At 40.7% G+C, this 14596-nt stretch overlaps 1 protein-coding gene across 1 annotated transcript; it reads right to left on the minus strand.

The window, feature by feature from the left end:
- Positions 1-13124: 13124 nt before the first annotated feature.
- On the minus strand, positions 13125-14159 carry LOC112404085 (putative MAGE domain-containing protein MAGEA13P). Its single transcript, XM_024751898.1, is given in 3 exon segments — positions 13125-13973; positions 13975-14049; positions 14052-14159. Coding segments are annotated over 3 exon segments (1032 nt in total).
- Between the last annotated feature and the right edge of the window lie 437 nt (positions 14160-14596).

Consider the following 14596-nt stretch of genomic DNA (forward strand, 5'->3'; position numbering starts at 1 on the left):
TGGGTATATACCCAGGAGTGGACTTGCTGTGTTATATTGTAATTCTGTGTCTATCCTTATGCCAGCACCACACTGTTTTGATCATTGTAGCTTTGTAGTAAATTTGAAATTGGAAAGTGTGGGCCCTGCAACTTTATTTCCCCCAAATTGTATTGGCTAGTCAGGGCCCCTTCCAATTTTATATAAATTTTAGTATCAGCTTTTCCATTTCTGTAAAAAAGGACATTGAAATTTTAATAGGATCACATTGAATCTGTAGGTTAATTTTGGTAGTATTTGAATATTAACAATATTATGTCTTCAAATCCATGAACATGACACAGGAAAAGATTTTGCCTAAAAAGTTGGATTAACTTACTTTTGCCTGTAGATCTGTGAGGCTATTTTTCCTCTTGTGATTTTTTCCAATATGAATGCTATGCTTGCCTCATTCTCAGATTAGTTTAAAAGATAAATTATATTAGGATTGAAACTAGTACAGATCATCATAATGTGTCCTTCCTCTCCACCCCACTATTAACAGTGAAGCATTCTTCCTGATACATTAGTGTAAAACAAACAAACATCATAAAGAAAGTTGTTTTTCACTCATATGGTACTCTCTGAAGACACACGGTCTTAAAAAAAATAATGTTTAAAATACTTCTAGTTCTCTAAACCAAAAGTGAAGCAAAAAGTGGGAATAAGTACTCTAAGAAGTACTGTGAAGGAGTCAGAAGAAAAAATATTTTTAAAAAATGATCTGAATAAACACTTTTCCAAAGAAGACATACAGATGGCCAACAGGTACATGAAAAGATGCTCAACATCACTAATTATTAGAGAAATGCAAATCAAAACTACAATGAGATACCACCTCACACCTGTTAGAATGGCTATTATCAAAAAGACAAGAGATGACAAGTGTTGGCGAGGATGTGGAGAAAAGGGAACCCTTGTGCACTGTTGGTGGGAAGGTAAATTGGTGCAGCCACCGTGGAAAACAGTATGGAGGTTCCTCAAAAAAATAAAAATAGAACTATTATATGATCCAGCAACCCCACTTCTGAGTATTAATCTGAAGAAAATGAAAACACTAATTCGAAAAGATATATGCCACCCAATGTTCATTGCAGCTTATCTACAAATGCCAAGATATGGAAACAACCTAAGTGCCCATCAGTGTATGAATGGATAAAGAAGATGTGGTATATACACAGTGAAATATTATTCAGCTATAAAAAAGAATGAAATCTTGCCATTTATTTGCAACAACAAGGATAGACCTGTACATCTTTAGAAGACAGATTTAGGACCTACCACAGCTCCCCAACATCGGAATTAGTGACTTTTTTTTCCTCCTGGTCACTGCAAATATTTGAGTGGAAACGAAAAAGCCATATGTCAAGAATGTCAAAGAGAGATTCCTACACAGAAAAGGAGGTTGGACTTGATAAACTTTCAAATAGTTTTCAACTCTGAGATTATATGGCTTAAATCTAGGAAGGTAACTTGACATATGGCAAAGCAATACGTTGATTATTTAATTTCATAACTGCTCAGAGAGGGAGGAATCCATGTTATACTATACCCTTTGAAGATTTTATGGTGTGAACTGTGAACCAAATACTGAAATTAGAAATGGTTATTTTGACAGTGATAAAAAGTAACTAGGCTATACATTTTCATAAATATATGTGTGTTAATGTATATACACACAGATGTTTGTGTGCATATATATGTATGTATATATGTGTGTATATAAATTATATATATATATACATATATATAATTCTTAAATGTAGACTTTGAAAATTGTCTCTCTGTAAATGTTAAGCAACCTCTCTGAGTTAAATTTCCTCAATGATAAAATGAGAATGACCATATACCTAGTTCATAGGGTTTCTAGGAAAATTATATGAAAAAACATGGAAATTGTTTAGTTCTTTGTCTGACACATCTCTCAATAATCCGCCTACGTGCTTTTTATTATTTATTTATGGCCGCTTTGGGTCTTCGTTGCTGCACCCGGGCTTTCTCTAGTTGCAGCGAGCGGGGGCTACTCTTCTTTGCGGTGCGTGGGCTTCTCGTTGCAGTGGCTTCTCTTGTTGCGGGGCACGGGCTCTAGGCATGCGGTCTTCAGTAGTCGAAGCACGTGGGCTCAGTAGTTGTGGTGCACGGGCTTAGTTGCTCTGTGGCATGTAGGATCTTCCTGGACCGGGGCTCGAACCCTTGTTCCCTGCATTGGCAGGCGGATTCTTAACCACTGCACCACCAGGGAAGTCCTGCGCTTATTATTGATATGCATACCTTAAAGCCTTGATAGGCAATGAAAGACTCAGTTTTATTTAGCATATAAGTGTTCTTTCCAAGTTAAATTGCTCTTCATGCGAACCTTAATTTTTCACCCACATTATTCTATACATTGCCATTTAATTGAACAAGCTCCTCTGCTACCTAAAGCTACAACCAATGTTACAGAGTAGAAGTTTTAAACTGGATGCAAGGCCAGAAATTCCCTTTTATAAATGCTGACGTTGGCTCAGATAAGTCATCTTGTTGTTGATGTCCGGTCATACCTTGTGATGAGAATGATACATGCATTCCACAAAAATGTTGACTGTTAGCTTTTTCTACACGGCCTATTTCTAGCTACAATATCTCATGTTATATTGAGCTATATTAAATATGAAATAATTCCACAAATAAGATAAACAGGAACTCCTCCACATGGTTTGTAGTAAGTACAGTGTCCTGCCGTGATTGTATATTCATTATACTGAATCTTTTTATGGTATATTGATGAGCCAGTATTAAAAAGAACTGCACTGAGTGGCAATCGTCCTTCAAGAAGATTTTTAATTCTACCAACTTTAAGAATGAGGGCTCTTAATTGGTTCTCTGACTTTCATAGTTTTAACTCTATCCTGACGATTCCCAAATCTATGTTGCCGACATAGAATACTCCCCTGATACCTGCTGGTCATTTCCATTTGGCTGGTTCACTAGCACTACCAGCTAAATAAACATGCCTAACATATAACTTGTCATCTTCCTTGAAAGTCTTGCCCTTTCTCCTATGTTTTCCATGTCATACATCCTGTCACTAGGACAGGATCTTTGGAGCCCTCTTAGACTCCCCCTCTCTTTCATCCCCCCATTTGGTCAACTACCCAAATTTCTGGATTTTACTCCTAGAAGTTTCTTCCACCACCTTATCTCCATCTCTCCCAACCACTGCACTAGTTTAAGCTCATCATCTCTCCTGGATAAACCTAACATTAGTCTATTTAATAATTTCCCTGTCACTACCCTTATTTACTTCAATGTATGCTCCATATGATGTCAGAATAACCCATCTGCAAGAGAAGTCTGACTGTATGACTCTTCTGCTAAAAACGTTTCAATGGCTCACTACTGTTCTCAAAACTAAGTACAAGCTCTCTGACTTCATAAACCTAGTTTTTCATCATCTGACATGTGCCTACCTTTCCAGCTCTGTCTCTCACAACCCCTGACTTGGACTTGACATTCCAGCAACACAGAAATGTGTTCAGTTCACGTAAAGAGTTGCCAGGTTTAGAAAATATAAATACAGGACACCTAGTTAAATTTGAATTTCAAACAAACAATGAATGCTTTTTTAGTATGAGTGTATCCCGTGTAACATGCTGTTTCGTACCTTTTCAGTAGCCCGTACTATCACATCTCCCTGTAATGCACTTGCCAATTTTAAGATTCAACTCAATTACTACCTCTTGTAGTGTGCCCATCCTCCACACTCCCTCCCACCAATCCTGAAAGAATCAGATAGCTCTCTTAACGTCACATACTGTAATTGTTATTTTTTGTGTCTTCCTCTGTCAGTGAGATTCCTTGGGGGCAGGGACCATATCTTACTTGTCTCTGTATTGCCACTGTCCAGCTTGGTGACAGATACATAGTAGATACTTAGTAAATATTTGATGAATATATGATTCTTCTCATACTAATGGTTATATTTTCTCTTTATACCCAACAGGAAGAATATTTTTACTGCTGCACAAAAGAAAATGAGAAGAAAACCCTTCCCAAAATACAGCTCCAAACTCAAAGTTGATATAACAGTGTATTTTCCCCTAGAGATTGAACAATTAAAGTAAATTTAATAGAAACAAATTTTTCTTTTTTCTTTTTTTAACATTGTGAAACCTATTATATTTCATGAATTTTCAGCAGCTTCTTTGACCTCAAAACTATACAATGAAGTGGCTCATATCATTTGATTTTTGACTTATGCTCCCGTACATCTTTAAACATACATTTTCCATATTTCAAAGACCTATGGGCATTGATAACTGACAGATGTAATCCCAGTTAACAACCTAAGAAGGAACTCACACTAACACTTTAGTAAGGTACAAGTTTATTTGCCTCTTGCCTACATTTTATTTCACTAAGGATAAGCTTTTACTTAGCACTTGAAAAAGAATGTGTTTGAATATCCATTAAAAAGTGAGTCAGCTGCAAATTTGATATTCAATTCCATGCTTGTGGAGAAGACAGGTAAACACATTCATCAATGAGTAAGCAAAGGTTAGTCATATGGAGAATCTGAACACTGGGATGAAATTTCTGCTACCCGTCTACCCTGTTTTCAAAGCATACTCTTTAGTAGTTCTTTAATTTATGCAATGATTCTTAAACTTATAATATTGTCTAGTTTTAGTCATAGAAATTGCAGCAAAATTTGCTTTATACTGTGCTCAAGACATCGTGCTGCTACGTTTGGCTGCTGAACAAACACCTGAAAATGGAAGGATCCTGGGTTTCACAGGTTGCTTAAAAAAATATATGGATGGGACTTGAGGGTGGGCATGTTAGTTTGAGAGGGATGGCAAAACAAAGTACTACAAACTGGCTAAACTGGGTGTTTGAAACAGTAGAAATTGGTTGTCTCTCAGCTCTGGAGGCTAGAAATCTGAAATCATGATGTCAGCAAGGCTGGTTCCTTAGGAGGACTATGAGGGAGCATCTGTTCCGTGCCCCTCTCCTAGCTTCCAGGGACGGCTAGCAATACTTTGTATTCCTTGGCTTGTAGATGCCTCGTTCCAATCTCTGACTCCACCTTTCTGTGGTGTTCTTCCTGTATCTGTGTCTTCACATCATTTCCTTTTTTTATAAGTACACCAGTCATATTGGATTCGAGCCCACAATAATGACTTGATTACATCTGCAAAGAACCTCTTCTCAAATAAAGTCACTTTCACAGATACTGAGAATTAGAACTTCAACATATCTTTTTTTTGGGGGGGGGCACAGTTCAACCCATAACAATCTTCCCTTTGCATCCTCCCAAATTCATGTACTTCCCATGTACAAAATACATTAATCCCATCCCAACATCCCTCAAAGTCTTAACCCATTCCAGCATCAACTTTAAGTCCAAAATATCATCTAAGCATAATCAACTAAAGTCTCAAATCGTATCATATATATCATTTAAATAAGTTACAGGTGAGACTATGAGTATGGTCCATCTTGGGGCATAATTCTTCTCCATCTATAGACCCGTGAAAACTGGAAAAGAAATTATCTGCTTCAAAGACACAATTATAGAACAGGCTTAAGATAGACATCCTAGGGACTTCCCTGGCGGTGCAGTGGTTCAGCGCTTCCACTGCAAGTGGTCTGGGTTCGATCCCTGGTTGGGGACTAAGATCCTGCATGCTGTGTGGCGCAGCCAAAAAATAAATAAATTATATATATAAAATGTTCTTCTTATAGTAAAGCATTAAAATTCTTATTGACTACTTTTCAAGGCAATGGTAATTTGATAACTGTATCAGACTTACTAATGTTTGAGCATCACCTAAGTTTACCTGCTATCGATCTAAGAATAGGGTAAGAAACACAGAAAAGTAAATGGTTTAAAATGCTGTATACATTATTATGTGTCTGTTTCTATTAAATCTGGGTAAAACCTGCAAGACTGTATATTATGGTTGCAGATATAGAAAACCTATTCTAAAAGGGAGAGATTGGAAGAAGAAAAAAAAGGTGTCATTAATCTAAAGTAAGTTCACAACACAGCAGGGCAAGTTTCACTAGGTTCCAGGACCTAAGAATGCTCTGCCCTCTTAGCCCTGGGCAGCAGCCCTACCCTCTGGAAACAAGGAGATGGCCACTCTGCCCCCTTGGCCTGTGCTCTTTCTGGCCTTTGCATCCATGGCTCTGCCCTTAGAGTCATGCTTCCTTCACCTTGTCCCACCTCTGTCCCTTTCAATCTAGGCTAGAAATGCCATGTTGGTATACTTCTCAAAAATCTTTTCTGTCTTCTATGAATGTCAAGAGAATTCACCCCATTTGACATGGGGTTTCTCCCAGATCCTTCCAGGATCACCACATTCCTATTGCTGAGATGGTTGATTGGATCCACAAAGCACGTACCTAATCAATTTAGCCAACAGTTGTTCAGCCACACCCTTGGCCTTGTTTCCAGATCATGATATCTAGATAGACTGAGAATTTTCCAAGTCATTAAGTGCTAGTTGCTTTTGGCTTAATAATTTATTCCTTAATTTATATCTTTACTCTCGCATTTTAATATAAGCAGTAAGAAGAAATCAGGCTGTATCTTCCACACTTCGAAAATTTTCTCAGCTGAATATCCAGGTTTATAGTTTATAAGTTCTACATTTCACCCAACAAAAAAACACAATTCAAACAAATTTTCTGCCACTTTATAACGTGGATTGCTTTTCCTTCAGTGCTCAATAATGCATTCATCATTCCCTTTTCAGGCCTCACCAGAAGTGCTTTAGTGTTCATATTTTTACCATCTTCTCTTAAAGGCAAGCTAAGCTTTTTTAAAAAATCAACACTTAGGAATTCTTCCAAGCTCTACCCATTATCCAATTCCAAATCTGCTTCTATATTTTAGATATTTGTTACAGTAGCATCACGCTTCCTGGTACCAAAATCTGTATTCGTTTTCTTGGGCTGCCAAAACAAAGTACTACAAACTGGATAGCTAAAAACAACAGAACTTTATTGTCTCACAGTTCTTTGGTTTAAATGCTTTGGTTTAAAAGAGTATGAAACCTTGGAAAAATATATAGCAACCAGACATCTAGATATATAACTCAGAATAATTAGGCAGAGATTTATAAGATTCTGATTTCATACTAATTACGTCTCCTGACAATTACGTTTTAGGTTCTAAGTAGCTAAGTAGCAACTGCTTATAGTTTGAAATGCATATATTAAATGCAAATATCTATTCCAGTAGCAACAACTTTAGCCCAAATTGAGCAATTTAACTGGCTTGGCCATGGTAATGGTTAAACCAGTCATTCATGGAGATAAAGTATGTGCTAATTAGGTTTGCAGATGACACTAACTAGTGAATTTGCTAGTACATTTAAATTGGGATTTAAATTCAAAGTGACTTGAATACTTAGAAATGGTCTTTCAGAAATAGAAATTCAATAGATGTAAGTGCATGATCTGGCATAGTTGGCTAGAATGAGTAGCTGACTCTTAGCTACCTCCCTACTTCCTGCCGCCAATCCATTCTATCCCTCAAGATTGTCCTTCCTCAAACATAGCTCAGATCATGTCAGCATACTTCTCAAAAATCATCAAGGCTCCCCATTGCTCAACACATTAGTTACCAACTCCTCACTCTAGCACTTAAGGCCTCAATATTTTTTTCAAATATCATCAAGGTTCCCAGATATTTGGAAATTAAACAACACATTTTTACTAACACATGCTTCAAAAGAAATTATTCAAGGAAATTAGAAAATATTTTGGACTGAATGAAAATCTAAATACACCATATCACAATTTTTGGGACTTGGCTAAAGAAGAGCTAAGTGGGAAATTTATGTCATTAAATGCTTATATTAGAAAGGAAGAAAAGACTCAACTTGATAGCATCAGCTCCTACCGTGAGAAATTATAAAACTAAATTAAACCCAAGGCAAGAAGAATGATAGTAATAATATAGATAAGAGCAGAAACCAATGAAATTGAAATTAGAAAAACAATAAATAATATCAATGGAACAAAAACTGTTCCTTCGAAAAGATCAAAGAAGCTGAAATATCTGAGAGTTTTTTTAAAAGACTGTTATAAAACAATGGTTTTGGACACTGTCTTGGTCAGCTTAGGCTCCTATAAAAAGATACCATAAACTGAGTGACTTAATAACAACAGAACTTTATATCTCATAGTTCTGAAGGCTAGAAGGGTGAGATCATGGTGCCAGCATGGTTGGGTTCTGGTGAAAGCTCTCTTCCAGGTTGCAGACTGTTAACTTCTCAGTATCCTTACATGGCAGAAAGAGAACTAGCTAGCTTTCTGGCCTCTTATAAGGGCACCAATCCCATTCATGAGGGCTCCACCTTCACGACCTAATTACTTCCCAAAGACCTCACCTCCAAACACATAAGGATTTGGGGGAGACACAGCTATTCAGCCCATTGCAGACATAGTTTAAAGTATATGAAACTGTGCATATAGAGAAAATGACAGATAATATAGGAGTTTGCAGAAAGGGCAAAAATGACAGGATACTTATAATCATATAAACAAAAAAATGTCTTACAGTAGTAATGTGTAATTGTTTAAAAGTGTAGAATAGTGATCAAATTATTTAGATCTAGAGCAAATGCATATAAAGGAAACAAGGTGATAATGTGGGAAAATTAGGAACAGTTTTAATTTTCAAGAGGAAAATGCTAGCCAATTTATTAAGTGGTATTGGTAAAAAAAATAGTATTGGCAGAGTTACTGGCGCTTATTAATTCACTTGTATCTTTATTATTTTTTTTTCTTAAATTGAAGTATAGTTTCACTTGCACCCTTTTTTTTGGAGAATATGAACCTACGTTGTAAAAATGGAAAAATAAAAGTATTGTAAGATTATTCCATTGCAAAGAAATAAATAATGTGTATATATTTTACAACTGAAAAATCCACAGAAACACATTTGGATCAAAATCATTTGGTTAAACTCAGGGATTGATTAGTTCCAGAAAGTTGGCCATGGTCTAATAAAGAGAAATTGTTCACATGAAGAAAGCGGCTATGTGGTTGTTCTAATAAAAAGAAAGAAAGAGAAAAAGAAAGAAAAGTAAAGAACAAGGAACAAACAATACAGTGATGAGAATATCCTAAGGTATAAATAATACTGAATCACATCAATAAGCATTAATGGCTTTGTTAGGGCAGTGTGTGAATGAAACCATTAAAATAGTGGAATTGTTGAGTGTAGAAAATGAGTATGTGAAATACAGCTAACAACAAAGCACGTAACATATACAGTAGAGAAGATTGTCAAAATTATCAATTATAGCACTTTTTACATGATATTTACTTTGTGAAAGATAACCATGTGTTGAGAAACTGTGTGTTGATAAATAGTCTATGAAAGAAAATGATAAACATTCTAATGAAAATGTTGCGTCAGTCATAAGAAAATAAAAGTGCATTTTCAGGCACAACTTGGAATTAATGCAGTAATGACGGAAGAACGTATTTTTAAAATAACATGATTTATTTATTATGCGCTCTGACAAGAGACATAAACAACACTCATAGTAATGAACGTGATAATTATAATTCCTTCTCCCCAAATTGCCTGTGTACTGTCCTTTGTATAAATATTGGATCTAATCATATCATGGAGAATATGATTTAGATGTAAATATACTTTTTCTGGAGAGAGGGCTTTAAAAAGGAGGTGGGTTCTTATCTGTGCAGCACTGTCTTTGAAAGTATGAGGGAAGTTGGATGACTACACATAGCTTACTAATTGGATTGCATTTCTTTTTCTTTCTAGTCAGACAAGCAGTAGGCATGCCAGAATCTGGGTAGAATCCAGCAAGAGGTTGATCAATTTTTTGCAAACAAACCATTTAGAGGATGTGTATTTATTTTTGGCAGTCAAAATCACATTTTAACATATTTATAAAGGTAATTCATATGTGTTTCCAAAATGTTGGAAAAATTTTAAAACCGTGAATAAGAAAATAAAGAAATCAATTACATATCCACTAGCAGAGAAATACATTGTTGACATTTTGCTGTATATTCTCCTAGCTGTATGTAAGTATGTCTATATTAACATAAATGTGTCCCATAGTCTTTCAATTCTGGTTTTAATTTGCATTATAGGACTTCTGCTTCTGGCCATAATGGAGTAAGAGGAACTGAACTCCTACCTGATATACCTAAAAATCCAGATGAAATATATGAAACAAGTTTTAACTGATTGAACATCAGGCCATGAAGGACAGTGATCTCTAAGAAATGGAAAGCAAATGAGTAAAGTCCTACGATATCCCAGTTTACTGCCTGGGAAGATAATGCAGGCCAATCCTCAATCCCAGACAGAATCTGGTGGCAACATAGACCGGCAGTCAGAGCCACAGGACACCCGCCCTCTAGTGTCCCAACAGCTCAGAATCCGTGGGAGGCAGCCTGAGCTGGGGACAACACCTGGATCATGTTTCAGTGCGCGTTCACACCCAGCCCTTTTGCTGCAGAGTCTCTGAGGTGATTAGTCCCAGGGATAGCCCCTCCAATTGCCCCCTCCTTGTGGCTGCGCACGGCCTTCCACTCTTCATCGGTGCCCCTGGCCTGTCTCACCTGGCAGACGTCGGTCACCACCCCACTCACTCACGTAGCCCAGCGGCTATGGAGGGGTCCACTACGCACAGGGCACATCCCAGCCTCCAGCAGGCATCAAGACAGCTCCCAGCGCGGGGATGCTGGCAAGGGAGCACTGGACCACTAGAGGTGTCAGGAAATGTAGCTCACCCAAATGATGCAGGGGAGCAGCTGTGCTCTTCCTGACAGGACACACGGGCGACTCTAAGGCAGCGGGTGGTGTCTGGCATGTGGCTGGTCCACTCCTCCCAATGACCTACCCACTCAGACCACACTGGGGCTTCCGGCTGGTCATGAGGATGCCGAGATTCCCCAGCCTATTCTTGTAAGGCGTCCAGTACCACCCGCCCAGGTTCCCCACCATCTCTCCTTCTGGGCCCTGAACTCTGGGCTCAGAGAGCCCTGACCGCCAGCGTGCCTGGGGCTCTCTGGACTCGGTTTTGTACGTGCTCTCTCGTGGGCTCTGGCAATCGCTCTCGCCAGGATGCTCTCAATGACCCTCGATGACTGAGAGTATCCTTCCCTGGCTCCTGGTCATTCTGGCCAAATCCTTGCTTCTCAAAGTAAAGGAGAAAGGTCCTGCTGACATTTCAGAACTTTAAGTCATGCCCAGAGGAATCCCTTCTCTCAGGACATCACTGCATAAATCCAGCTTCATATGGGTGAGGGATTAAGTTAATTTTCTGTTTAACCTAACGAGAAAATGGGAGACATACTAAAATAACTTGGACACAATATTTGGGGCTGTTCCACTGGGAGCAGGGTCCAGTCTTCAGAGAAGAGGAAGTGATGAGCCGGCCAGCAGGCCAGGATCCAGAGCTGGACAGGAGGGCACATGAAGGAAGACCAGTGGAAGGGTGCATAATGCAGGACAGTGCCAGGCCCGGACAGAAGTGCCAGCATCTGGGCACACTCAGCTCTCAGGAAGCCCTGGGACCCAGGCAGGAGGACCAGAGGTAAATAAAGCTCACAGACAATCCCCAAGTCCAGTTTCTCACCGTCTCCTTCCTTCTTTAGGCCTGCTTTTAGCACACTGGACACAGGGCCCTTCTTTTTGTTGCCATGATGCAGTACTGGGGAGGGAAACGAACTAAGAGACAAAAGGTCGGCCTCAGGCTGGGAGTAGTGGGAACAGCCGGGACCTCGATGAATTCAGACCAGGGATCCAGTCCCAGCTCTGTCACTTACTGGACATGTGATACTGGGTCCATGGCTATGTGGCCAATGTGAGCCTTAGTTTCTTCATTTGTGAAGTGGGTCTAATAAGCCCTGACTTGTGGGACTGCTGGAATGTACAGTATATAATGTAAGTCAAGCACATGGCCTGGCATTTAATGGATCTTTAATAATAGCAGTAATTCTAATATGATTTTGACCCCAGACTCTATCAGTCTCTCCTGGGATTGTGTGTGTGTGTGTGTGTGTGCTCCATGGCATCTCAGAGAACACATAGCACTCTAGGACGTAAAACGAGTGAGCCTCAAATGCTGCTTTGTAAATAAAACTCAGTAAATTTTCCCTGTTAGTGGATATAATCTTTAATTTGGATATTGGGAGGTCTTCCCCAGTTGAATGCAACTCAAAGCTTCCGGAATTTGAGTCAAGGACTAACTCCTTTCCCCCCTCTCAGCTGCTTTTCCATCCAAACAACTATTTTCATTCATCTCACCCCCACCAAAAATCTAGCCCTTGCTTAGAGTTGGCCAAATTGCACTCAAGATAACTTAATTAAAATGTCCTCTCAGTGGCATGGGCTCTGGCTCTCCCAGGGGGAAAAAGTGCCAGCCTCTGGGCACCACTTCAAAGAAATATCAGCCTTTTCTCAGGAAATCCTTGCAGATGATGTGTATAGAACACCAAGTCTGTGCACTGTGTTCAGTGGCGTGGGGACAGAAGGGCAGGACACCTGCTCCAGGTGGAGACTGGGCTATGCTTCTCCACGATCCCAGAGAAACTGCCAGGACCAGTTTTCCATTCTAGGCTTTTCTCTCACCTCTAACACCCGCCTATAAGCATAAATGAGCTAGTGAGCCAGGACTCTCATTTATTAAGATTTAATTTCTCACACCTTGTTTAATTAGTCAAGTAAATCGAGGTGTATAACTTTAATCTTACAAAACAACAGACTAAACGGGATACAGGATTCTTAGGATAACCATCTTTTACATTTTTTTCTTCTATTTCTCGCTCCCATCTATTTTATTCCTGGGCCCTTGCATGTTTCTAAGAAAATTCCTATTCCAATGCCATGTTATCCTGTTCCAGATTGCAAAATATGATGAAAGACTTCCCAATTTGTGTTACAGACTAGCAAAATTCTTATTCTAAAGCCTGACAAACAGCAATAAATATGTGACCAATGTTATTCACGAACCTAGACTCTAAAGCTAAAAACCTTTAGAAAAAACAAGATAAAATCTGCAATTCAGCCCTCCACTATTTAGAACCTTGACCTCAAACACAGAGTGGAGAATCTTCCTCTGACTTCACTCAGGGCAGGAGAGGCTGCTGGGCATGACACTGGAGCTGCCACTGGCCATGGCAGAAGTATTAGCCCCCGCGGCAGCTCTGGCCTGAGCTCTCTCTTTCTCATCTCTCAAAGCTTCCTCATACCAGCGTGAGAATGCAGTGGGGTCAGTCTCATTGATCTTGGCAAAAAACTCCAGGACTTTCATCTTGCTGCTTTCAGCGTGGGCCCTTGGACCCCACAGGAATTCGCAGTGTGGGGGATCACTGTCGGGCACCTGGCGGTACTCCAGGTACTTCTCCTCCACCAACTCTTTGGTGATGAGCTTCTTGGTCTCCCCGTAGATGAAATCCTCCTGCCCAGCATACATCCCAGTAACACTCAGCACTTCCCAGATTTTCTCCTCAGGGGCACGGTTGCCCTGCAAGAAGATCACACCCAGGATAAGTACCAGGAGGCCAGCCTTGGGCACGCGCTGGTCATCACTCAGCATCCCGTCGTAGGTGAGGTCTAGTGTCTTCACGAGCACATAGGAGTGGCTGGTGGGGTCCACTTCCTTCACTTCAATGCCAAAGACAACCTCCATGCACTCACAGGCTTTGCTGAAGATCGCAGGGAAGTGGTCCTTGTGCTCTTTGATGACATTCCTCAGCATTTCTACCTTTGTGATGGGCTCCTGTTTTACATACTTGACACTTAAGAACTGCACCAGTTCGGCCACCTTCTTGTTTAGCACGTCACAGAGCAAGAACCCGGGAGCCTGGGAGGTGCTCACATCCTCTGCTTGCCTGCTGCAGCCCTCATTTGACTTGCTCAGTGGAATGGCTGCGACGGCCATGAAGGAGCGGGCTCTCTGCGACCTCCGGGGACACACTCCGCGTCCCAGCAGCAGGTACAGCCTCTGCGGTGCCCTGGGTCAAAGGACAGAGCGAGGAGGCACTGGCCCCTCCTCCTCAGCTACAGGGACCTGTGCGCCCACCAGGCCCTGAGCCTCTTTTCCGGCCTGAAGGCCTACTTCAAGCACGTCGCACTGACTCTTCCGACTGTGAAGCATGATGACCCGTGCTGGGGGCAGCAGGCAGGGGTGTGGGCAGGGCGTGGTGATGGCGGCCAACTGGTCTGAGGGAGAGAGGAAGAGTGTGAGAAACTTGACCCTGTCAGCTCTGACCAAGGCCATCTTAATAGGTCTTCCCTTAGACAGTGCTCTGGGGGGTCCCCCGTCTTCCTGACTGGTCTGTGCCCTAAGGACCAGTGGGAGGACTTGTGAAACTCCTGAGGGTGACACCAGCCCGCTCAGCCTGCAGATTCCAGGCAAGACAGTAGGCTGTGTGAGCTCAGGCACTGTGGTGTCCCCTCTGCTCTGGTGTGGGGGGGCCCACTGGTCGACATTCAGGGTCCTCACCTTGACTGACTCTCGGCCCTTCCTGGGCTTCCTCCGCTCTGCTCACCCGAGGACACTTGCCTCAGACCAAGATCCTCGCTCCCGGGGTT

The sequence above is a fragment of the Neophocaena asiaeorientalis genome, unplaced genomic scaffold (assembly GCF_003031525.2).
Source record: "Neophocaena asiaeorientalis asiaeorientalis breed wild unplaced genomic scaffold, Neophocaena_asiaeorientalis_V1.1 scaffold961, whole genome shotgun sequence".
NCBI lineage: Eukaryota > Metazoa > Chordata > Mammalia > Artiodactyla > Phocoenidae > Neophocaena > Neophocaena asiaeorientalis.